Source organism: Thalassophryne amazonica, chromosome 15, assembly GCF_902500255.1.
Source record: "Thalassophryne amazonica chromosome 15, fThaAma1.1, whole genome shotgun sequence".
NCBI classification, from domain to species: domain Eukaryota; kingdom Metazoa; phylum Chordata; class Actinopteri; order Batrachoidiformes; family Batrachoididae; genus Thalassophryne; species Thalassophryne amazonica.
The window spans coordinates 72248641-72274981 of record NC_047117.1 but is presented as its reverse complement, the minus strand read 5'-3'; the positions used below and the strand labels follow the sequence as shown (position 1 = coordinate 72274981).

Here is a 26341-nt window from a genome sequence, read left to right as displayed (position 1 = left end):
TCCTTTTCTCTCAGAAATTCTTGAAAGGGTAGTTGTAAAACAGCTAACTGATCATCTGCAGAGGAATGGTCTATTTGAAGAGTTTCAGTCAGGTTTTAGAATTCATCATAGTACAGAAACAGCACTAGTGAAGGTTACAAATGATCTTCTTATGGCCTCAGACAGTGGACTCATCTCTGTGCTTGTCCTGTTAGACCTCAGTGCTGCTTTTGATACTGTTGACCATAAAATTTTATTACAGAGATTAGAGCATGCCATAGGTATTAAAGGCCGTGGTTTGAATCATATTTATCTATATAGATTACAATTTGTTCATGTAAATGGGGAATCTTCTTCACAGACTAAGGTTAATTATGGAGTTCCACAAGGTTCTGTGCTAGCACCAATTTTATTCACTTTATACATGTTTCCCTTAGGCAGTATTATTAGATAGCATTGCTTAAATTTTCATTGTTACGCAGATGATACCCAGCTTTATCTATCCATGAAGCCAGAGGACACACACCAATTAGCTAAACTGCAGGATTGTCTTACAGACATAAAGACATGGATGACCTCTAATTTCCTGCTTTTAAACTCAGATAAAACTGAAGTTATTGTACTTGGCCCCACAAATCTTTGAAACATGGTGTCTAACCAGATCCTTACTCTGGATGGCATTACCCTGACCTCTATTAATACTGTGAGAAATCTTGGAGGATATGTCATTCAATGCGCATATTAAACAAATATGTAGGACTGCTTTTTTGCATTTGCGCAATATCTCTAAAATTAGAAAGGTCTTGTCTCAGAGTGATGCTGAAAAACGAATTCATGCATTTATTTCCTCTAGGCTGGACTATTGTAATTCATTATTATCAGCTTGTCCTAAAGGTTCCCTGAAAAGCCTTCAGTTAATTCAAAATGCTGCAGCTAGAGTACTGACAGGGACTAGAAGGAGAGAGCATATCTCACCCATATTGGCCTCTCTTCATTGGCTTCCTGTTAATTCTAGAATAGAATTTAAAATTCTTCTTTTTACTTATAAGGTTTTGAATAATCAGGTCCCATCTTATCTTAGGGACCTCATAGTACTATATCACCCAATAGAGCGCTTCGCTCTCAGACTGCAGGCTTACTTGTAGTTCCTAGGGTTTGTAAGAGTAGAATGGGAGGCAGAGCCTTCAGCTTTCAGGCTCCTCTCCTGTGGAACCAGCTCCCAATTCAGATCAGGGAGACAGACACCCTCTCTACTTTTAAGATTAGGCTTAAAACTTTCCTTTTTGCTAAAGCTTATAGTTAGGGCTGGATCAGGTGACCCTGAACCATCCCTTAGTTATGCTGCTATAGACTTAGACTGCTGGGGGGTTCCCATGATGCACTGTGTGTTTCTTTCTCTTTTTGCTCTGTATGCACCACTCTGCATTTAATCATTAGTGATTGATCTCTGCTCCCCTCCACAGCATGTCTTTTTCCTGGTTCTCTCCCTCAGCCCCAACCAGTCCCAGCAGAAGACTGCCCCTCCCTAAGCCTGGTTCTGCTGGAGGTTTCTTCCTGTTAAAAGGGAGTTTTTCCTTCCCACTGTCGCCAAGTGCTTGCTCACAGGGGGTCGTTTTGGACCGTTGGGGTTTTTCCGTAATTATTGTATGGCCTTGCCTTACAATATAAATCGCCTTGGGGCAACTGTTTGTTGTGATTTGGCGCTATATAAATAAAATTGATTTATTTGATTTGATGGTGCCATCACAGATATGTAAGTTGCCCATGGCGTGGGCACTAACACACCCCCATACCATGGATGGTCTTTTTCCTCTTCCATTATTTCCAAAAACAATTTGAAACTTGGACTCATCAGACCACAGCACACTTTTCCTCTTTGCGTCTGTCTATTTAAAATACGCTCAGGCCCAGAGAAGGCGGCTGTGTTTCTGGATGTTGTTGATGTATGGCTTTCGCTCTGCATGATAGAGTTTTAACTTGCACTTGTAGATGTAGCAACGAACTGTGTTAACTGACAATGGTTTTCTGAAGTGTTCCTGAGCCCACGCGGTAAGATCCTTTACACAATGATGTCGGTTTTTAATGCAGTACCGCCTGAGGGATCGAAGGTCACAGTCATTCAATGTTGGTTTTCGGCCTTGCCGCTTATGTGTAGAAAGTTCACCAGATTCTCTGAATCTTCTGATTATATTATGGACTGTAGATGATGGAATCCCTAAATTCCTTGCGATTGAAGGTCGAGAAACATTGTTCTTAAACTGATGGACCATTTGTTCACACAGATGTTCACAAAGTGGTGATCCTCGCCCTGTCTTTGCTTGTGAACGGCTGAGCCTTTTGGGGATGCTCCTTTTATACCCAATCATGATACTCACGCTGTTTCCAAACAGTGTTCCTTTGAGCATCATCAACTTTCCCCAGTCTTTTGTTGCCCCGTCCCAACTTTTTTGAAATGTGTTGCCGGCATCCATTTCAAAATGAGCAAATATCTGCACAAAACAAAGTTTATCAGTTTGAACATTAAATATCTTGTTTTTTGTGGTGTATTCAATTGAATATAGGTTGAAGAGGATTTGCAAATCATTGCATTCTGTTTTTATTTACATTCTACACCACCTAACTTCAGTGGAATTAGGTTGTAATCCCATAGACATGAACTCTTTTGAAAAAAAACTGATTGGGCCACTTGAATTTTCAATAGGCAGCCAGGTAGGGTCAACTGAAGAATTACACAGGGGTCAAAATTAAAAGATGCTCCAATCATATAGAAACATGTAGAAGAAACTCTGCAGAAGATAAACAATGACAACTCTTATGGAGGTCAACCTCAACAACATAAAGAACATTCCAATTCCCACACTGAAGGAGTTTGCCAAAGCTATGGCGAGCAACACACACATCACAAAGTTCAGCCTGGCAGCGACACGGAGCAACGACCCCATCGCTGTGGCTTTCAGTGATATGCTGAGAGAAAACAAGGCCCATTTGCCTGATCATAAAGATTCCAAAAAGGTATAGTTTGGATAATATGTGACTGAATGTTATGGAGTTATGTGGTAAAAGCAGCAAGAATGGTGACAAAGATCAGTTTCAGTTTGTACAGGGGCCAAAAGTTAAAGTTGCCCTATTAATTTTGCTCCAGCTGTATTTGTGCTGAATTTGATGATTGTATCACCATTTGAAGGATTGTTTCAGTTATCTGCTGCACTAATAAGCCAACAGAGCATGAACCAGCAGCTGTCTGTTAGCTTAAACATGGCTATATAAAGCAACCCAAATTAAAGGAGAAATGCTGGTTTTAACAACCTGGACCTCATTTCTGGCATAAAATATGGTTGTTTACTGACCAATATAAGTTTGGTGTGATTAGAAGTCCATAGTTCAAACAACGTGTCCAGTTCAAATGTGAAGCAAATATTTTTCTTCTTCTACTAAGGTTGATTAGAACTTTTTGTGGTACACAGCACAAACTACTGGACAGGAGGAACCTAGCAGTCAATGTAACTCACTAATTTCAAAATGCAGGTCTTTCAATCAGACGTGTGGTGCCGTGACATGTCAATCATCTGTGTCCAATCAGATTTCAGGTGAGTCCAGTGAAACCCCGGCCTCCACTCTAGCTCCACCCATGCCATGAAGTGTTCAACAATGGATATTTCCTGTTTCACTGTGACTGAGAATTTGGCACTTCCTGTTTGAGTGTGAGCTTGCCACTGAGCTCCTGCAAGATGCCATAGGATCTAGTCTGTCAATCCAGGAAATGTTTGACATTTGAACATTTCCTGTTTTACTATGGATTTGAATTTTGGCACTTTCTGTTTAGGACACCCTGTACCATGAGTGAGCTTCGTGCTGCTTCACTCATATTATTATTTTATTTTATTATTACTTCTATTTTGTCATTTGATTTTTAAATGGACCACAATGGAAATAAGTGTCTTCACTTTCTTGTGTCATCCATGTATTTTTAACGTATTTACAATTGTATTATGTAGTTACATTGAACTTACTATATATTATAGTAATAATAGCCGTAGTTTCTGTAAAAATATTAGTCCTATCAACTTTCCGTTTTGGCAGCATTCATCCTTGACCCAAAATACATAAACATAACAAATGGCAAATGTCAGCTCTCTCCAGTTAGTCTGTGATCAAAGCTATAGACATGCACACAGAGCTTTATGTCTTTTCTGCAATGTGCTGCAAGCAAGTGCTGTTAATTTTACACACCCACAAACAGACGGTGGTGGAAGACATCAAAAGCACTACACTTTTCACTCATGGTAATGGCAATATGACACTTAACTGAACTGACTAAACCAACTGAACTACAAAAACACAAATCAATAACACTAAGGCCCAAAAAGTCCCAAAGGTCACAAATCATCGAGAAAAAGTGGACAAATGAGCCTGGACTTCTCTCTCCCATCACTGAAAAGCCTGCGAGTGCAGAGCTCATAAAAGAACAAACCAAAACTAACAAAGAAAAATGAAGCCACGGCGACCTTGACGCTATTATCACTTCTGCAGCGAATCTATGCTCTCCACAGCCACATGCAGCTGCGTTGTCTTGACAACAGGTTTGAGTTCACTACATGTGTATGCACATGCACGTTGGAGCCAGAGACAGCTGCAACGTGCATAAATAGTTAAAGCAGTTGATCAAATGTTCTTACCGCTATTATTTCTGTATGACAACGTTGCTTTTCGTCCCACACATGGACGAGTCACATTCAGCTTGTCTGGGCTTTAGTTATTGATCCATTCAGATATTGTCAAGTTTTGTGCAAGACGTCTGACTTGGGAGGTTGGACGAAGTTGGACGCTGATGGTACGGGAACTACGCAAACGATGAGGAACCGCCAAGACAGAAAGCAAAACTGATTACGGAAGAATTGAGGTTGACGTCAGGACTTGTTAACATTTTTCAACAGTTTGAAAATTCTGACAAAGTGCCAGCTACAGGAAAAAAGCTGGACGATGGTTAAACAATGTCTCTGAAAGTCAATGTTAATCCAGATTTCTTCTTTCATTTTGGCGTGCTTTATAGTGCTGAGTGACCAGGGCTTAACAACACTAAAAAATTAACATGAACCACAACATTTAAAACCCCAAACTCCCATGGTGCATTGCAGCACAATGTCCATTGTTCAGTGTTGTTAGCAAATACTGCTAATTTTTCTTCAAAAATATCAGTTCAAACAACATGCTGCATTTCAGCATTCATCCTTGACTGAAAATACATAAGCATACCAAACAGCAAATATCAGCTCTCCTCAGTTTTTCTGTGATCGAAGCCATACACACGCAAAGAAACACGCACACCACTTGGTTATTATAATATTAATTTAATATTTTTTTAACCAGGTTAGTCCCATTGAGCTCAAGACCTCTTTTGCATGGGAGACCTGGACAGTTTCCAATTCACTTAACCTGCATGTCTGCTCTCTTCCACAGCATGTCTTTTTCCTGATTCTCTCCCCTCAGCCCCAACCAGTCCCAGCAGAAGACTGCCCCTCCCTGAGCCTGGTTCTGCTGGAGGTTTCTTCCTGTTAAAAGGGAGTTTTTCCTTCCCACTGTCGCCAAGTGCTTGCTCACAGGGGGTCGTTTTGACCGTTGGGGTTTTTCTGTAATTATTGTGTGGCTTTTGCCTTACAATATAAAGCGCCTTGGGGCAACTGTTGTGATTTGGCGCTATATAAATAAAATTGATTTGATTTGTCTTTAAATGTGGGAGGAAACCAGAGCACTGGGAGGAAATCCACACAAACACGTGGAGAACATGCAAACTCCACAAAGAAAGGCCACAGGTGGGAATCAATCCCATGACCTTCTTGTTGTGAGGCAACAATGCTCACCACTAAGTCACCGTGCTGCCATGCCTGTGATCTGATATGTTGAAACATCAGCAGTGTTTGGTCTCAATAAATGTGAAGCTGTTACACTACACTTCAAACATTTGGAAAAACATTATTGTCTTTCTCCACAAACTAAAATAATGTGTCTTAAAAACAAAGTTAACTTTTTACTTTATGAGAAGAATTTTGTCCCGTTGTCCACATCTGCAGCCATTTTGAGTTACAGTACCATCAACATTTTACAGTGCGCCCGAGACATTGCTTTACGTGTGCATCTTGGTGTTGGAGACAAAACTCGCTGCCAGAAACTTGAGCGGTACATCATCTTATGAAGTGATGTAATAATCATTTTGTGTGTAGCTGGCGTAAAGTTGTGCTGTTTGTTTTTACAAAAACAGGCTGACAGTCTGAACGATCGAACACATTTACCAACATAAGCTGCACTCACACAGCAAGCATTAAGGCTGTTTTATGTTTCTTCAGGGTGACATTCACTCAGCGCACTGCTCTGCTGCTTTATAGTTGCAAAGACGCTAACGTGCCCAGTACTTGGCGGTATTGTAACATTTTATGTACAGAAACAGCAAAGGTAGTCTGGGCTGGGATCTGCAGTGAAGTCACAAAACAAATATGTGTTCATTCTCTTGGTGCAGTAATGTCGATACTTCTGGCACCCATCCTGGAGTAATGACCTGTTCTTTGTTGCTGTTTGTGGGATTGATTCTTACTTCCAGTTTCATGTAATGTGTCGACAGTGTGCCATCTGATGCACAGACTACAAAACCCGCTGAGAGATTCTTGTTTTTTGGATGATACAAATAACTCTAGCATGCTTTTTCTCCAACAGAAATGAACACAGAACAGTAAAGTTAAGTGTTTTCAAGAAGTACAACAATTAACTTGTTTTGAATTGATGGAAGCGAAAACAGTGTTCAGCTCAGAGCATTACAGACCTTAGCCAGCAGGTAGGAGTGCAGGATCATGAGATTGGTGGCCATCTCTGCAGGGATTTTAATCTTCTGTGCCTGCAGCTCAGTGTACATGCTGAACAGCACATCGTGGGCATTACGGTAACTCCCTGAAGGAGTCACATGCATCAAATATCCATCTGGTAAAAATTGCTGCATGCGTTGTTATGAGTGCACAGTTTCTTTGTGTGTGTACCTTCAGTCTGTTCGGTTCTGGCAATAATGATGGCAGTTCGAGCTGCCTCTCTGTATTGTTGCAGCGCCATATATAGACGGAACAAGTACTTGGCATCCTGGGAAAAAGTTCCAGTGATTATCAAGATTGTAGAAAACAGTATCATCTGCTATGGAGGAACCGACAGAGATAAGTGTTGGTCTTTAATTCATTTTGTGCTCGTAGTCTGTGTAGTTAATAAATTAATACATGTGTAAAACCAGGACTTACTAAAATGAGGAGATACAACAACAAGCAGATATAATACTGATGTTACGGCTTTAAATGCACAGATGGGCTCCGGTGTATCAGTTACCTTGGGGATTCCATCACTTTCACCCATGAGGTAATCTATCAGCTGATTGGTCAGAGAACTGTCTTTGGCCTGGCCCACCTGGAAAACGCACACATCCAACACAGACTTCAAAGAACATTCAAAGTTTTGTGTATAATGTCTGGGCTTCTGGATTTGACAAACACGACTCACCGTCTCAATAGCCATCCCAACAGCAAGGCTGTCATCAGAGACGGGACACTTCAGGAAGTGTTTCAGGGCCTGAAACAGACGGTGGATAGATGAGCTGCTTTTACTGATACAGAGATCTGAGACTGATCTTTCAATAATCTAAACAAGTAACATCTAAGTCAGTACGTAAATCTGTAGTTAAATACAGTGAGCTAAAGGCTGAAAGTTACCCGACTGTACTGGCCACACTTCTGAAAGAACTTTCCAGCTTGCAGGTGTTTCTTCTCTCCCTCAAAGTACAGAGCAATGCTCTGGTAGTCCTCCTGTGTCGCTTCAGATCCTGTACACACACAAACCCAGCATTCAAGTAATTAATCTTAAAATCTGTTTTTAAAACATCTGCTGTACCACCTTGTTTCCCCAATTTTTCCTCATAATAATGAAAAACAACATTATATTACATGAACGCTTCTTTGTTTTATGGCAGACAGATGTATGGTACAAGCTGTGGTTACATCATTAAATAACATAAAAATTAAGTTATATACATACATATATGTGCCATATTTTCAGAGTACAGACGAGGACAACATAAGCCCTTGGCTTGGTCAGGGGCAGAGAAAGGAACAGACCTTAAATAAGCATGTTTTAGATTGTGGGAGGAAACCCACACAAACACAGGGAGAACATGCAAACTCTACAAAGAAAGGACCAGGCGGGAAGCGATCCCAGTCTTCTTGCTGTGAGGCAACAGCGCGAACCACTAATCTGCCGTGCCACTTCTGTGTCCAAAGTAAAATAATGTAAGCACCCAAAATAAAACTACAATAATTAGAAATACTGTGTTGAAAATTCTTTGTTCTCTTAAAAAAAGCACTTGGGAAAATTTGGAAGAACATGTTACATTTCACAAGGGGGCTAACTATTTTGTCCTCATCTGTATACACACATTTCAACAATACAGTGCTGTGAGTTTTTGGCTGGTGTGTTTCCTGGTGTTCTTCAGTTCTTTCTGACCAAACAATGTTGTCTCTATACACTGAAGTTCAAATATAAAATACACTGTGTGATATGGGCCTTGATGAAGCCACAGCAATAACTACTGAATGCAGTTGTGTACTTACAATAATCTCATGTGGGTGTTTTGGTGTTAAACTTTGGTTAGAAACTTTTTATGTTATGATCAAATAACACACATGCACATAGACTGACCGATGATGTCGGCATAGACCTCCATCTGCCCATGCTGCTGTGCCAGCTGGAAGGCTTCATCATTGCACTGAGAAAGTACCAGAAACTGAATGGCTGAGCCATAGTCATTCAGCCGGAGAAAGAACCTGACACACACGATAATTAGTCATTTTAAATAATGAGGTAAACATGCACATATGTACCTCGATCAGGATCCATGTTAGACCCTTCTAGTGACATGAGCCCCAATTCAGTGGTAACGAAGTGGTTTGAGACTTTAGCTTTCCTCACAGCCTTACACTGTACAACTCTTTAGTTTGTGACAGCTTTAGCATTCTTTATTGATGTTAGATTGACTAAAGGTTGAACCTAAAACATTTAGGTTGAAAAATCCTAAAGTTCCCTTTATGGGTTATTGTAAAAAAAAAAAAAAAAAAAAGCAGCTGAGAGGGTTCTCATGGAGTGAGATGTTCGATATTTGAAGCAGAAAATCCTCATTAGCAAACTACTACAAAACTATGAATTTGCTTATGTGTGTTGTCCAACCTGGCAACCATCTTTGCTCCATCAATGCTCTGTGTTTCTCTCACAATGCGCACAGCATCATCAGGGTTGTTCAAATGGTCCAGCAGCACCCGGATCACATTGTCCCAGTCTTTGGCACTCTCATAGGCGCGTGCTGCCTCCTCATACCTGGTGCACATTAGATCGGCTTCTAATTTCAACGATTTCACTGTTTATGCTGACAGATGTGGAAACTGAGAACATACTTGCCGGCCACCTCTTTGGCCTTGGCATACTGCAGATGCATCTTAGAAGAGGTGACGTGTGGGAGCAGCTCTCCGACCTTTGCCCTAAGTGTGGAGATACAAAATGGAACTGTATTAACCAGGAGACAAACTTGGAGGAATGAATGACTGCTTGTTGCTGTTGATCTCACCAGTTTTTGCATCGACTATAAACTGATGCAGCCTTGTCATAATACTGGCCTTTTTCATAAAGCTGAGCTGCCTCAGGGAATTGCTGCAAATAAAGAAGAAGAAAAGTAGAGATGAAATAAATGAAACGAAAGATGCTCCGCTGCCAACAATCAAAAACATTTGATGTCACACTGACTGCAATCTGTCATCAAATCAAATCAATTTTATTTATATTGCGCCAAATCACAACAAACAGTTGCCCCAAGGCACTTTATATTGTAAGGCAAAGCCATACAATAATTACGGAAAAACCCCAACGGTCAAAACGACCCCCTGTGAGCAAGCACTTGGCGACAGTGGGAAGGAAAAACTCCCTTTTAACAGGAAGAAACCTCCAGCAGAACCAGGCTCAGGGAGGGGCAGTCTTCTGCTGGGACTGGTTGGGGCTGAGGGAGAGAATCAGGAAAAAGACATGCTATGGAGGGGAGCAGAGATCAATCACGAATGATTAAATGCAGAGTGGTGCATACAGAGCAAAAAGAGAAAGAAACACTCAGTGCATCATGGGAACCCCCCAGCAGTCTAAGTCTATAGCAGCATAACTAAGGGATGGTTCAGGGTCACCTGATCCAGCCCTAACTATAAGCTTTAGCAAAAAGGAAAGTTTTAAGCCTAATCTTAAAAGTAGAGAGGGTGTCATGAACAATCAATCATATGTACAGTGCATCTGGAAAGTATTGACATTACTTCCCTTTTTCCAGATTTTGTTATGTTACAGCCATATATATATATATATATATATATAAATTTGCACAATCCCGACAGTGAAGCATGGTGGCAGCATCATGCTGTGGGGATGTTTTTCAGCAGCAGGAACTGGGAGATGAGTTGGGATTGAGGGAAAGATGAATTCAGCAATGTACAGAGAGATCCTGGATGAAAACCTGCTCCAGAACGCTCTGAACCTCAGACTGGGGCGACAGTTCATCTTTCAGCAGGACAATGACCCTAAGCACACAGCCAAGATATCAAAGGAGTGGCTTCAGGACAATTCGGTGAATGTCCTTGAGTGGTCCAGCCAGAGCCCAGACCTGAATACAATCAAACATCTCAGGAGAGATCTGAAAATGGCTCTGCACCGACACTCCCCATCCAACCTGATGGAGCTTGAGAGGTGCTGCAGGAAGAGGAATGGACAAAACTGCCCAAAGACAGGTGCACCAAGCTTGTGACATCTTATTCAAGAAGTCTTGACGCTGTAATTTCTGCCAAAGGTGCATCAACAAAGTATTGAGCAAAGGGTGTGAATACTTATGTACGTGTGATTTCGTTTTTTTTATTTTTAATAAATTTGTAAAAAAAAAAAAAAAATTTCATGTTGTCATTATGGGGTGTTGTGAGTAGAATTTTGAGGGGAAAAATGAATTTACTTCATTTTGGAATAATGCTGTAACATAACAAAAGTGAAATGAGTACTTTCCAGATGTACTTTAAAAAGAAAATATGACAAAAATTAAGAAAGATAATTAAAGCTGGCTGGACCTTCATGCTTTCTAGTATGGCTCCACATTCTTTCTTCAGGACTCTGCTTGGGTGCTGAATAGCTTGGATGACTCCTCTCCTGATGTCCCCCATCCGGATGGACATTCTAGCTACACCTGCCTGGCAAGCCTCATCATGCTCCTGGAACTGAACAGTGAGGAAAAGACAGAGAGCTGGCGTGAGCAGAAAAAGGTGACTACAATGTACAGCTACATTAATTTTGGATCACACAAAAAGTGTACCCAGACTGAAAGCTTGAACATATTTTAAGGCATTTATTGCCACTTGACTTGACATTTGAAATAATTTTTTTTTCTGACAGCACACATCATTGAGAAATAAAGTCCACAATTTGTCTTTACGAACCCTCAAATGTGAATCTTCTATAATTTTTTAAAAAAAAAGGTTAGTGAGGTCACACATGGTGAGCATACTAAAAAATAATCATCAAAAATATCACTTCAGCAGAGTAATTTTATCACCTTGTAGCTTTTCTGAAAAATAAAATAGAACTGGGCACACTTACTTTACTGTCGTGAATCATGCCTTTCTCATAGTGTGCCAACGCATTCACATAATCTCCACTACAAAGAGAAACCATGTTAGTCATATGATCTCAGACAGATCACTTATACTGAATGGTGTGTTTGTTTTTGGACTTACATAAACTCCAGATGCACAGCATATTCTTTGGAGATAAAAGGAATCTGGTCTTTTGCTAAATTTTTGGCTAAATTAAGCGCTGTGTCCCAATGCAACAGGTCCCTCCTCATCTAACACACACACACACACACACACACCTGCTCATTTAGTCTGTGAAACACTCCAATCAGATAAATGTAATGAACTGACCTTGATCTCAAACATACATACACACACACGCACACACTGCTGGCATTCTGCCGTTTACTCATTTGTAGTTTGTAGGCGTTACCTCCAGGGCAGCAATGGGGCAACTTGAGGACAGATAGAGTTCCTGGGCCAAGTTATATTCCTCCAGAAACATGGCCAAATGACCTGCTAACAAATTTCTCTCCTCTATTCCCTGGAAAAAGAGAAGCAGGCAGATAGCAAAATGTTGGAACATAACTAAAACGGCACACACGTTAAGAGGGTGCGACACGTATTATGATGCGCCAGCTGTACCTGGATGCTCTGCAATGAGAGAACCATGCCTACATTGCGACTCTTGCGGTAGGCTTCAATGGCCAGCTGCACTTCCAAATGTACCAGACAGGCTTGTCCAATTTCTGCCCAGTCTTCCTGACTGCCTGCAGACTTACAGAGATCAAACGCTTCATGGAACCTGGCCAGGAACACACAGACACACTTTTGTCCCTCTGCCAATGTCAGGCCAATTCATTTCATAAAATGAAATTTTATGCATCAAAATTTAAATGTACATAAAGAGCAAGCTCTGTAACACTAGTGCCACTGGCTTCATGTCAAATATTCCCCTTTGTGTTATGCAAACAGGTTGAAAAAGAGAAATTATAGCCACAAATTACAAATTAAATCATTACTTTTATGTTTTTCAAAAATCAGTAAGCAGAACTGAGACAATTTCATCTCAGAAAATCACAGCAGGACCAGTTTCCCTGAACTGTACACAAACTGCATTCATTTACAAAAATATAATCAAACAAAATATTTGTATGTCAGCTATAAAATATTTGAAATCCACAAAAATAATGTAGTGGCCCAACACCTTACTATGTTGGTTTATCCTGTAATTTGTTACCCATCTGATTATCTCAGAGAGCCTTTTATTATCAAAAGCATACAGCACAGCAGGAGCATGTCTAACCTCTTGAGCAGGAGTGCCTGTGCGATTTGCTTGCTGACGTCCTGTGATGTATCAGACGGCATGCTGGAGGAGTGACTGAGGAATGAATGTGTGCTCAGTGCTACGTCACTGGTCTTTCCACTTGCTGTCTGACATGTCAGCTCCCCATTGTACAAGAGCAAAGGCTTCTGGGCAAAAGGGAGGGCAGTACTGCCAACTAACACCACCCGAGGGCCTGAGCAAATACAATAAAAATCATTAAAACACAGGCATTGACATTAAGCTTTTTAGTGCACTTGTCCATAGGACAAGTAACCCTGGCAGTTTACTTGTCCTATAGGAAAAGCTGGTTGTCCAGACAAGCGAGCGCCACAGGCACACGATACACGCCAAGGGCTGTCACCTAGGGGTCTACGGGGGCATGCTACTGTGGAAGTACTGAAATTACACTTTTTCATAAATTGCTTCTCTCCTGTGCGGGTGGTAAGATTCAAATTTCAATGGTTTTAGATGCATTGAGAGCAAGAATAGACAAAAAAACAAAAAAAAAAACACTTATGTTGTAATATCAAAGTTCTTTTTTGTATTTTTCTGTCTTTGTTAAGAAAATAAATAACATTGAAAAGTTTAAAAACAATATTTGATGGACATAACATTTGCTCTCTTCTTTAAAAATGACACACTGTACCTTTAGTCCAGTAAGAGTCCAGGCAGTTTTTCTGTCATGTTGAGAGTTTAGCTTTTTTATTTTTTTTATTTTTTAACATTTTTGAGTGGAATTGCATACTTATTAAAAAAAAAAAAATATATATATATATATATATATATAAAACCCCTAATTTTGAACAAGAGCTAAATCTGGACTGATTTGACTGTCAAATCAGAATCAAATTTATTGCCAAGTAAGTTCTCACATACAAGTAATTTGATCGGGTGTCATTAGTGCATAAACAACAATAACAAAAAGAAAATGAAAAAAAAAAAATTCTGGAAGAAGGAGTAAATTTGCTCTTTTAATGATGAAATCATGGATGAAAAACTTTCTGAATCAGTTTTTCACACTTTATTGTTTCACTGAGGCTGTGTGGTGAAGATGATCGTTTATTAAAGTTGCTTCGCTGCTTTTTACAGTGTGTAGCATCTGATGTTCACCCCCCCGGCTCCTCCTCTCTCTGTGAGGGAATGAGAGAGGAGGTTTTTGGAGGGGGAAAGTGACAAGTCAGATAAGATAGAGGAAGTCGAAACAGTGTGTGAGGAGCATGTGATTGAAGCTCATGCCATGGAGTGCACTGAGGGAGAATTGTTTTCATTAGGGGAAATTTTGATTTCTGACAACCCAAGACCAGCTGTTACCTTGCTAGGAAACAATACACCAGTGGAATTTCTCTGTGACACAGGTGCATGTCGCACTGTGTGCAATGAATCTGCTGGCCTGCAGAAAAGTGAAGAAGTAATATGCATGAGATCAGCTCATGGGATGGTTTCACCTATCCCAATTTCCAAACCAGTTTACCTGAGAGATCCATTGAAGAAAAACATGTAAAGCCTCACTTCTGATGTATTTAAACTGTCCCACTAATCTCCTGGGATGTGATGTGATGACAGCATTAGGCTTAAGCACCATTTCCACACCGAAAGGAATGATGGTAAAAGACACACTAAATTGCAAGAAAGTGACATTTATGTCATTGAAGACCATGGTGTTCCAAGTTTGTATTGGTCTCTTGACCTCAAACCAGGACCCCTTCACTGCACTCCTGAAGCATTGGTGAGGGAAGCCACAAGCAAATTGATAATTAGAACACTGTGTACGTTGTTGAAGTACATTACCCGGATGACGATGTTTTTGCAATAATTTGGCTGAGGTTTTAATGAGCGATGGTGACAGAACCCCGGTGACAGTTCTGCTTTCTGCAACCGACAGCATAGATCTACAAATTCTTAAAAACATGCAAAACAATGCTTCAGCATCAGAGAAAGCTCTTTGGGAGTGTCACAATGTGTACATGATATTCTGGTGTCTTCTTTTCTCTTCTGAAATGTTCATGTGCACTTCTCTAAGTTCTGCTCTTCACACAGAGGCAGATGGAGAATATATTCCACACAGAGTGCGAGTGACAATTGTGCAGCTGCAGTGACAAAAACACTGGGATATTACGACCTCATAACAGAGACTACTCACTGTCCATAAAGTGCCCTGAGAGTTTCCAATGACGGGTTAATATTTGAAAATGTGTTATATCTAAATTACAGCACATCCAGAAAGTATTCACAGCCACGCAGTCTCTTTAAGGGGGCTGCTATTTTGAGTCATGGGCCTTGCCATGTCTCAACAGGAGGGATGACTAGACTAGTAAAGTACCATTTTTCAATGTTCGAGTTTCAGGCATATGCGAAAAACTACTGCAGAGTGTGTTTAATTTGTGCAAAACATAACTCACAGGGAAGTGACAGACCAGGATGAGGGAAATTCCCAGCACCTACATACCCATTTCAAACAATTCACATGGATTTTATTGAATTAAACCAATGTGGGGGAAGAAATACTGTCTAGCGCTGATAGAGGCATATAGCAAATGGGTAGAAATATTCCCTGTTAAGCATGCAGACGCTTTGGCAGTAGCGAAAATTCTCTAGAGACATAATACCGAGATATGGCATACCAGAAACATTGTATAGTGATAACGGCTCACATTTTGTAAATAAAATCATCCAGTATTTAACAGATCACTTAAAAATAAATGCAAAAGCACACTGTGCTTATGATCCACAAGTGCAGGTTTAGTGGAAAGAAGAAATAGCACAGTTAAAAACAGATTGAAAAAATGCATGGAAAAGACGGAAAAATTTTTTCGATCTAGTGAAATTGTACATGCATGTAACACCCAGCTCAGAAACTGGCTTTACTCCATTTGAAATCCTGTATGGACGACCCTATAGGATACCAGACTTACAAGCAAAACGGGGCCTGATAGTGAAGATGAGGGATTAGTTGATTATATGAGACGAGTGTTGACACACAAAGAGGTAATACATGCTAACAAGATGCCAGATTCCCCTGTTTCTGCGCAGGAGGCTGAGAATCCTATCCAGGTTGATGATTGGGTCCTGATAAAAGCCATAAAGAGAAAGAGTTGGTCCTCGCCAAGGTGGGAGGGGCCATTCCAAGTTCTCCTGACCACACTAACCGCAGTGAAGATCGTGGAAAGGTCATCTTGGGTGCATCTATTCCACTGCAAGAAACAGAGATACCTGAAAGACTGAATAAACCACCAAAGGGGACAGTGTTGTTGAGGGTGTCGGCTGACGGCCTGTACAGGCCCAGCAACGGCTGAAACATATCTGTCCTCCAGCGGTGCAAGAGCCCAGAAGCTACCACCGAGAAGGTGAACCGAAGACCTCACACCTGACCATCCCAGGGTGCTGAGGCAAAAGAGGGAAAGTCTCAAGGACGAGAAGCAGACAAATGTGGAAAAGAAGCAGACGAAAAACTAGTTAAAACTGAGGAGAATTCTGTCAACACAAGCCAGGATGAGAAGTAGACAGACGACAAGCTTGAAATAGAGCAAAGAAGTAGACGTGACCAGACCAGGAAGAGAAGCAGACGATCTTGTGTAACCCAAAGGAACAGGGCACCTGAAGAAAAAACACTTTTAGTCGCATACAACATACCAACATAAGTCTCATTTGCCCCAAAAGCCCGGAACTGCTGAAATGACATCCTGAACTGTCACCAAAGAAAGAAGACAGCTACTCTCCAAGTATAGAACTGTTGGAGAGAAAGAAAAAAAACAAAACAAAACTGTTCCAGCTATGGAGAGGTTTGCCACCAGAGCGGGGTGTAAAGTTCACACTTTGCTGATAATACTGACAACTATTGCTATAATTGTGGCATCTACTATTTGGTGGTATGAGAAAATGTATAAACAAAGTGACAAGTCAGATCAGAAGTAAGCAAATCCTCGATCAAGTTTTGAGTGGATGTTTGACACTCCACATAATCCATATCAGATGACTATGTGGTATAGTTATGCTACGTTTTTGGCTAATGAAGTGAACTTGACCAGCTGTTACAGTGAGGAAAATAAGTATTTTAATACCCTGCGATTTTGCAAGTTCTCCCACTTAGAAATCATGGAGGTGTCTGAAATTTTCATCTTAGGTGCATGTCCACTGTGAGAGACATAATCTAAAAAAAAAAAAAAATCCGGAAATCACAATGTATGATTTTTTAATCATTTATTTGTATGTTACTGCTGCAAATAAATATTTGATCCCCTACCAACCAGCAAGAATTCTGGCTCACACAGACCTGTTAATTTTTCTTTAAGAAGTCCTCTTATTCTGCACTCTTTACTTCTATTAATCACACCTGTTTGAACTTGTTACCTGTATAAAAGACACCTGTTCACACACTCAATCAATCACACTCCAACCTGTCCACCATAGCCAAGACCAAAGAGATGTCTAAGGACACCAGAGACAAAACTGTAGACCTGTAAGACAACAGGCAAGCAGCTTGGTAGAAGACAACAAATGTTATGATTATTTATTAGAAAGTGGAAGAAACACAAGATGACTGTCACTCTCCCTCAGTCTGGGATTCCATGCAAGATCTCACTTTGTGGGGTAAGGATGATTCTGAGAAAGCTCAGAACTACAAAGGAGGACCTGGTCAATGACCTGAAGAGAGCTGGGACCACAGTCACAAAGACTACATTAGTAACACATGATGCTGTCATGGTTTAAAATCCTGCAGGGCAGCAAGGTCCCCCTGCTCAAGCCAGCACATGTCCAGGCCCATTTGAAGTTCACCAGTGACCATCTGGATGATCCAGAGGAGGCATGGGAGAAGGTCATGTGGTCAGATGAGACCAGAATAGAGCTTTTTGGAATCAACTCCACTTACCATGTTTACAGGATGAGAATAACCCCAAGAAAACAATCCCAACCGTGAAGCATGGGGGTGAAAACATCATACTCTGGGGGTGCTCTTCTGCAAAGGGGACAGGACTACTGCACTGTATTGAAGGGAGGATGGATGGGGTCATGTATTGTGAGATTTTGGCAAACAACCTCTTCCCTCAGTAAGAGCATTGAAGACGGGTCATGGCTGGGTCTTCCAGCATGACAATGACCCAAAACACACAGCCAGGGCAACTAAGGAGGGGCTCCGTAAGAAGCATTTCAAGGTCCTGGAGTGGCCTGGCCAGTCTCCAGACCTGAACTCAATAGAAAATCTTTGGAGGGAGCTGAAACTCCAAACCTGAAAGATTTGGAGAAAATCTGATGGAGGAGTGGACCAAAACCCCTGCTGCAGTTTGTGCAAACCTGGTGAAAAACTACAGGAAACGTTTGACCTCTGTAATTGCAAATAAAGGCTACTGTACCAAATATTAATTGATTTTCACAGGTGTTCAAATACTTATTTGCAGCAGTAACATACAAATAAATTATTTAAAAAAATCATACATTGGGATTTCCGTTTTTTTTTTTTTTTTTTTTTTTTTTTGAGATTATGTCTCTCACATTCGACATGCACCTAAGATGAAAATTTCAGACCCCTCCATGATTTCTAAGTGGGAGAACTTGAAAAATCACAGTGTGTTCAAATACTTATTTTCCTCACTGTATGTGTGTTCTCTGATGACCGTTTCTGCGGCACACCCACGCATAAAACCACTGCCACTTCTAAATGTTAGTCTTCTGTTTCCACATGTGTTAGCATCAGTGATCAATCCCATGGTACAAATCAATCAGTTCACCAACATACGGGCTCCTATATAACCACCAAGGCACCAAAAAACTTATCATTTAAAAATTTCTTACCTGCAGGAGGCTCACTCGATACACTTGTACACACTAATCTTTTCCTTGATCTCGGAGCTCAACTCACCTGTTATGCAAACAACCAGCCTTTGTTGTCTGGTCCAATTACCAATTTGGGAAAGATAGCTAAGCCGCTGTGTGGGATCATTTTGGGGCCGTGTACTCGCCTGTCGGATGGGAGCTTCAACAATACCCAGGCTCCCTACAGAGGTAAATCCATAGATTACTTCCAAACATTGGACCCGATGGGAACCTATGCTCAGGTGAGCATGTATTGGCTGTGTGGTCATAATGCCTTCATAGCCCTCCCAGTGGGATGAACAGGCATATGTGCCACGATAACCACGGCTCAGCATTCCTATGTTGTAGCCGCTCACCTCTCGACCAGTCATCGCTTTAAGCGTGACTTGGTTCCCCATGACTCTATATGGGGAACGGATGTGCCTCTGGACGTGAAGCTGTGGCCTACAGACAAGAAAGTCCTGCTGTCACACTTCCCCTGGTTGGGCATGGGAAAGGTGATGTTACGGGTGGAGACTAAATTATCGATTTAGTTATTTTGTGAACTCCACTGTTGAGGCTCTTAAGGGCAAAAGGGCGGAGTTAACAGCTCTGAGGATCATGGAAATGCGAGATCAAATGGTTTTGGATCAATTAACTGCAGCGTCAGGTGGACTGTGTGCCATGGTGGGGGGAAAGTTGTTGAACATTCATCCCAGACAACGATGATGATGGAGGTCCAATAAATCTGGCCATCCAAAATTTAACACTTCTGAGAGGTTCCGTGAGTAAGGATTTCATTACAGGTAATAGCTGGTCCTCATGGCTCTTTTCTGGACTGTGGTATCAAATCCTGTTGAAACTACTTACCCCAATTATTGCAATACTGGGCCTGGTGAGTGTTGTGACATGCTAGATAATTCCATTCATTCGATCATTGATTCAGCAGATGATTTTGGGTACAGCTTGTTGTTAGACAGAGACTATATAGCTCTGTTGCATTCTGATCCTGATATTTGCCGGACCACCCAGGTGGAAAAATAATTGTTATGATGTCTGATGAAAACATTTAACCCCTCTGAGTGTACAATTTTAGATGCATCTATGGATATGATCAAGCTGCCGAAAATCTGTAACCCACAAGAGGCAGGTTTGTGATAAGGAAAATATAGACATTAAAATTAATAAACAGGAGGGAAATGTTAGAGAAAATGTACATTTATGTTATCACTTTATAATGTCTATATAGTGGACTGTGGTTTTTTTAATATATTCTCAAGAACCACTGCTCATTTAATGTGTTAATGTGAAATGCTTTATTGATGCTTTTGAGGAGACAGGCTGTCTGACAGAAGAGACTGTTATAAGCTGAAAAAACCTTCACTGCCCAGAGAAAATGAGCACAGGAGTGTAAGGTTTAATCAGCTAGCCATCCTTGGAGAAAAATGACGCGATCTGTGAAACCAGATGCAGCCGGTTTTGTTTTGACTCTGTCAACAACCCATAATAATGTCTTATCTGCATGAAGACAGACACTGTAAGATTCAATTTCTTATGTGTTTGAGGTAAATAAAAGTGGGGAGGACAGGATGCAGGCTTCTTAGGAAAGGAAAGTGGAACTGAGTGTCCTGCTGTCCATTCCTCTCCTCACATGTGAGAAAAGAATAACAGTTGGCCCGAGCGGTCAGTCCTTGTGTCTCATGTCTTGGGTTGTCTCATTTCAGCAGGTTTTACCCTGACAACCCCCAGATAGATGGTTACTTTTGAAAGATTGGGATGGACCGGATGGTTGCCATCTAGGACCCCATACAGTTCGGTAACGCTGTGTATGCAGCAACTCATAGCACCAGTGCACGCTCCTACACCAGATCTGATATGACACATTGTGGAAATCCGCTCAGTCTGGAACAAATTCTTTGTGCGCCACTTCTTTTTTGCCAACAGGATCTACAACACTGGTGACAGTGATAATATTTCCAAAGCAAACATCTGTGAGAAATTTTGGTCTTGTACTGAAATGTTTACAATTTTCTGGTGTTCCCAAGTCACAGACCCAACAAGGCTCATCACAGGAGATGTCAGGTATTACTCTAAACAACAGTTGATTTATGAAGTAAGAGACTTTGAGACCTGAAGCACTAATCAGCCAATATGATATATTAAGGTGTTTCTAGATGTGACTGGCTGCATAAATGGCACTCGTATTCCTGTTACATCTGCTTTCTGAAGGAGACCCAAACTGTGTTTACAACAATATTTTCTAAAGACTAAACCCCTTTCCTTAAGGTAACTATGCTGGTTTAAACATAATTAATGCTCATTCTGTTTTTGTAATTACTCAAGGTCACATTATGGAGGACTGTCAGTAACAACTCAACCAGTGAACTAGTACTGAGAATAAGACCCTTATCATCTGTATGTAATCCAAACAAAATATTCAAAGATGATAAACACTCTATAAAACTGAGAGGGTGCATTATGTCCCTACCATATATTGTTGTTTTATGCAGAGCATAAGTGTAAACCTTGTCATCGTCAAAAGAGACAAACACGCCTCTGTCAGCATGCCAGTGGTCCCACAACACTCCTGTGATGGTGGGAGAGAAGTCGGGAAGCTCATAGGGATCTGTTGCCTGGGTGGATATAAACATATACATGTGAAATAAATTTAAATTAAAAAAATCCATTGTTTTCACATTCAATGTGGGCCAAATATGACGAGAATGTCCAGAAAATGATGCCACATTTACATCTAATGGCCAGCTGCCTCAATTATGTCAACTGTTCCCAAAGGAAACAAATTAAATTATTTTTAATACAAATACACCCAGTAGAATGAAAAATATCCACACACTCTTAATGTGCAACTTCAGGTTATATTGAGAATAAAGGTTTTTTTTTTTTTATTACACCCAACCACTGAAATGAAACGAAAGAATGTGCATAACGTCTTTATATTTTGAGAAGCTATTTTTAAGGTGTTTTTAAATCAGTGCTATTATTTTAGCTGTGATGATCATAAACATTTGCCTTTAAAATTCTAAAATTAAAATCAAATGGACAAAGATACAGTGCTCAACAGGTCAACAGAGTGAGCTTCAGAAATGCAGTAAAATTTTAAGTACTAAATAGTCATGTTTAAGATATGTGAATTATGCAGAAGCATATTAACTGGGTAACTACCCACCAGGCCCGGCGCCAGAAAAAAAAATATTAAGGGGGTGATGAGTTTAACACAGGGGGCGGGGTCACCCCCCCCCCAAAAATAATTGCGCACCGGAGGGTACGTGCCTCTGAGCGTGCGTAATGAATTGGGTGCGCTCCTAGAAAGCTTGTGTATTTAGGCTACACTGTTGTAAGAGACTGACTGAGTAAGAGTAAAAAGTGATGACAGTATGTTTTTAATTATTATTTGAACGTAAGTGATCTCCTGCATACCACAAAACCAAACCAACAACTGATCTGAGAAACGACACGAGACAGTAGATTAACCCCACATACAGCCCTCCATCACAAGTGCAAACACAGCGCAACTGGGCATGACAGTCACACAACGGGTCAAAGATAAACCTTTCATGTAGATACGAGGTCTGTTAGAAAAGTATCCGACCTTTTTATTTTTTTCAAAAGCCATATGGATTTGAATCACGTGTGATTGCACCAGCCAAGCTTGAACCTTCGTGCGCATGCATGAGTTTTTTCACGCCTGTCGGTTGCGGCATTCACCTGTGAGCAGGCTTTGTGTGAGCAGTGGTCCACCCCTCTCGTCAGATTTTTATTGCGAATAAAATGTCTGAACAATTTGGAGCTTTGCTGCATCAAATGTTTCCAAAAACTGTGAGAGACCTCCAGGTGGACACCAATCGGAAAATTCAGATGGCTTTCAGGGACCATTTTATGGGGATTACACAGATTAAGGAGTGCACCAGCCGGTTTAAAGACCGCCCACAGTGTCTGAGAGCGCGGTGCACTCCGAGCGCCGATCGACAGGCTGAAACAACCAGATCATTTCCAAACTGGACGCTCTGTTGATCCGGGACGTCGTCTGACTAGCACAGGAATTGCGGAAGACGTGGACATCAGCACTTTTTCGGCACACTGAGACAGACGTGCGGAGGAATTCCGCGCATTGCGGTGGAGCCGCATGTGATGCACCGTGATGAAGCCTCACAGGACATGTTGGGGCATGTCCAGCTCATGCACAATTTCTCGGATAGTCACACGACTGAAAAGCCATCTGAAAGCCGTCCTGTGAGACCAACACGGAGGTGGTTTTGTGCCGCGCCATGAGCGGCACGGTGGCGCATCCCTCCGCTCCTCTTTCCATGAAAAAACTCCTGTAACAGTGGAATGTGCCGAAAAAGTACTGATGTCCACGTCTTCTGCCATTGTTGTATAAGTCAGACAACGTCCCGGATCAACAAAGCCTTCACGTTGGAAATGATCTGGTTGTTTCAGCCTGTCGATCGGTGCTCGGAGTGCGCCGCGCTCTCAGACGCTGTGAGCGGTCTTTAAACTGGCTGGAGCACTCCTTAATCTGTGTAATTCCCATAAAATAGTCCCTGAAATCAAATCAAATCAAATCAATTTTATTTATATAGCGCCAAATCACAACAAACAGTTGCCCCAAGGCGGTTTATATTGTAAGGCAAAGCCATACAGTAATTACGGAAAAACCCCAACGGTCAAAACGACCCCCTGTAGCAAGCACTTGGCGACAGTGGGAAGGAAAAACTCCCTTTTAACAGGAAGAAACCTCCAGCAGAACCAGGCTCAGGGAGGGGTAGTCTTCTGCTGGGACTGGTTGGGGCTGAGGGAGAGAACCAGGAAAAAGACATGCTGTGGAGGGGAGCAGACATCAATCACTAATGATTAAATGCAGAGTGGTGCATACAGAGCAAAAAGAGAAAGAAACACTCAGTGCATCATGGGAACCCCCCAGCAGTCTAAGTCTATAGCAGCATAACTAAGGGATGGTTCAGGGTCACCTGATCCAGCCCTAACTATAAGCTTTAGCAAAAAGGAAAGTTTTTAGCCTAATCTTAAAAGTAGAGAGGGTGTCTGTCTCCCTGATCCGAATTGGGAGCTGGTTCCAGAGGAGAGGAGCCTGAAAGCTGAAGGCTCTGCCTCCCATTCTACTCTTACAAACCCTAGGAACTACAAATAAGCCTGCAGTCTGAGAGCGAAGCACTCTATTGGGGTGATATGGTACTAGGGAAGCATGTATAAAGTGAATAAAATTGGTGCTAGCACAGAACCTTGTGGAACTCCATAATTAACCTTAGTCTGTGAAGAAGATTCCCCATTTACATGAACAAATTGTAATCTATTAGATAAATATGATTCAAACCACCGCAGCACAGTGCCTTTAATACCTACGGCATGCTCTAATCTCTGTAATAAAATTTTATGGTCAACAGTATCAAAAGCAGCACTGAGGTCTAACAGAACAAGCACAGAGATGAGTCCACTGTCTGAGGCCATAAGAAGATCATTTGTAACCTTCACTAATGCTGTTTCTGTACTATGATGAATTCTAAACCCTGACTGAAACTATTCAAATAGACCATTCCTCTGCAGATGATCAGTTAGCTGTTTTACAACTACCCTTTCAAGAATTTTTGAGAGAAAAGGAAGGTTGGAGATTGGCCTATAATTAGCTAAGATAGCTGGGTCAAGTGATGGCTTTTTAAGTAATGGTTTAATTACTGCCACCTTAAAAGCCTGTGGTACATAGCCAACTAATAAAGATAGATTGATCATATTTAAGATCGAAGCATTAATTAATGGTAGGGCTTCCTTGAGCAGCCTGGTAGGAATGGGGTCTAATAGACATGTTGATGGTTTGGAGGAAGTAACTAATGAAAATAACTCAGACAGAACAATCGGAGAGAAAGAGTCTAACCAAATACCGGCATCACTGAAAGCAGCCAAAGAGAACGATATGTCTTTGGGATGGTTATGAGTAATTTTTTTCTCTAATAGTTAAAATTTTATTAGCAAAGAAAGTCATGAAGTCATTACTAGTTAAAGTTAAAGGAATACTCAGCTCAATAGAGCTCTGACTCTTTGTCAGCCTGGCTACAGTGCTGAAAAGAAACCTGGGGTTGTTCTTATTTTCTTCAATTAGTGATGAGTAGTAAGATGTCCTAGCTTTACGGAGGGCTTTTTTATACAGGAACAGACTCTTTTTCCAGGCTAAGTGAAGATCTTCTAAATTAGTGAGACGCCATTTCCTCTCCAACTTACGGGTTATCTGCTTTAGCTGCAAGTTTGTGAGTTATACCACGGAGTCAGGCACTTCTGATTTAAGGCTCTCTTTTTTAGAGGAGCTACCTCATCCAAAGTTGTGCTCAATGAGGATGTAAAACGATTGACGAGATAATCTATCTCACTCACACAGTTTAGGTAGCTACTCTGTCCTGTGTTGGTATATGGCATTGGAGAACATAAAGAAGGAATCATATCCTTAAACCTAGTTACAGCGCTTTCTGAAAGACTTCTACTGTAATGAAACTTATTCCCCACTGCTGGGTAGTCCATCAGAGTAAATGTAAATGTTATTAAGAAATGATCAGACAGAAGGGGGTTTTCAGGGAATACTGTTAAGTCTTCAATTTCCATACCATAAGTCAGAACAAGATCTAAGGTATGATTAAAGTGGTGGGTGGACTCATTTACATTTTGAGCAAAGCCAATCGAGTCTAACAATAGATTAAATGCAGTGTGGCTGTCATTCTCAGCATCTGTGTGGATGTTAAAATTTCCCCACTATAATTATCTTATCTGAGCTAAGCACTAAGTCAGACAAAAGGTCTGAAAAATTCACAGAGAAACTCACAGTAACAACCAGGAGGACGATAGATAACAACAAATAAAACTGGTTTTTGGGACTTCCAATTTGGATGGACAAGACTAAGAGTCAAGCTTTCAAATGAATTAAAGCTCTGTCTGGGTTTTTGATTAGTTAATAATAATAATTAATTGATTGCTGCTAATCCTCCGCCTCAGCCCGTGCTACGAGTGTTCTGGCAGTTAGTGTGACTCGGGGGTGTTGACTCATTTAAACTAACATATTCATCCTGCTGTAACCAGGTTTCTGTAAGGCAGAATAAATCAATACGTTGATCAATTATTATATAATTTACTAACAGGGACTTAGAAGAGAGAGACCTAATGTTTAATAGACCACATTTAACTGTTTTAGTCTGTGGTGCAGTTGAAGGTGCTATATTATTTTTTTCTTTTTGAATTTTTATGCTTAAATGGATTTTTGCTGGTTATTGGTGGTCTGGGAGCAGGCACCGTCTCTACAGGGATGGGGTAATGAGAGGATGGCAGGGGGAGAGAAGCTGCAGAGAGGTGTGTAAGACTACAACTCTGCTTCCTGGTCCCAACCCTGGATAGTCACAGTTTGGAGGATTTAATAAAACTGGCCAGATTTCTAGAAATGAGAGCTGCTCCATCCAAAGTGGGATGGATGCCGTCTCTCCTAACAAGACCAGGTTTTCCCCAGAAGCTTTGCCAATTATCTATGAAGCCCACCTCATTAAAGCCATCTGAATTTTCCGAAAGGTGTCCACCTGGA

At 41.1% G+C, this 26341-nt stretch overlaps 1 protein-coding gene across 2 annotated transcripts in view; it reads right to left on the bottom strand.

Annotated features, from left to right (window-relative positions):
* The window catches only part of wdr19 (WD repeat domain 19), a 59233-nt gene that overhangs the window by 9118 nt on the left and 23774 nt on the right, over positions 1 to 26341 (bottom strand). For both annotated transcript variants that reach the window (XM_034187522.1, XM_034187523.1), the window contains exons 16-31: positions 21242 to 21386; positions 12946 to 13159; positions 12285 to 12444; positions 12073 to 12183; positions 11802 to 11911; positions 11665 to 11722; positions 11139 to 11285; positions 9617 to 9699; positions 9447 to 9530; positions 9223 to 9369; positions 8698 to 8822; positions 7716 to 7825; positions 7507 to 7575; positions 7336 to 7413; positions 7002 to 7098; positions 6791 to 6915 (exon numbers count right to left, since the gene is read on the bottom strand). In XM_034187522.1, coding sequence (XP_034043413.1) covers positions 6791 to 6915; positions 7002 to 7098; positions 7336 to 7413; positions 7507 to 7575; positions 7716 to 7825; positions 8698 to 8822; positions 9223 to 9369; positions 9447 to 9530; positions 9617 to 9699; positions 11139 to 11285; positions 11665 to 11722; positions 11802 to 11911; positions 12073 to 12183; positions 12285 to 12444; positions 12946 to 13159; positions 21242 to 21386 — 1863 coding nt within the window. The remainder of the gene's footprint in view (positions 1 to 6790; positions 6916 to 7001; positions 7099 to 7335; positions 7414 to 7506; positions 7576 to 7715; positions 7826 to 8697; positions 8823 to 9222; positions 9370 to 9446; positions 9531 to 9616; positions 9700 to 11138; positions 11286 to 11664; positions 11723 to 11801; positions 11912 to 12072; positions 12184 to 12284; positions 12445 to 12945; positions 13160 to 21241; positions 21387 to 26341) is intronic.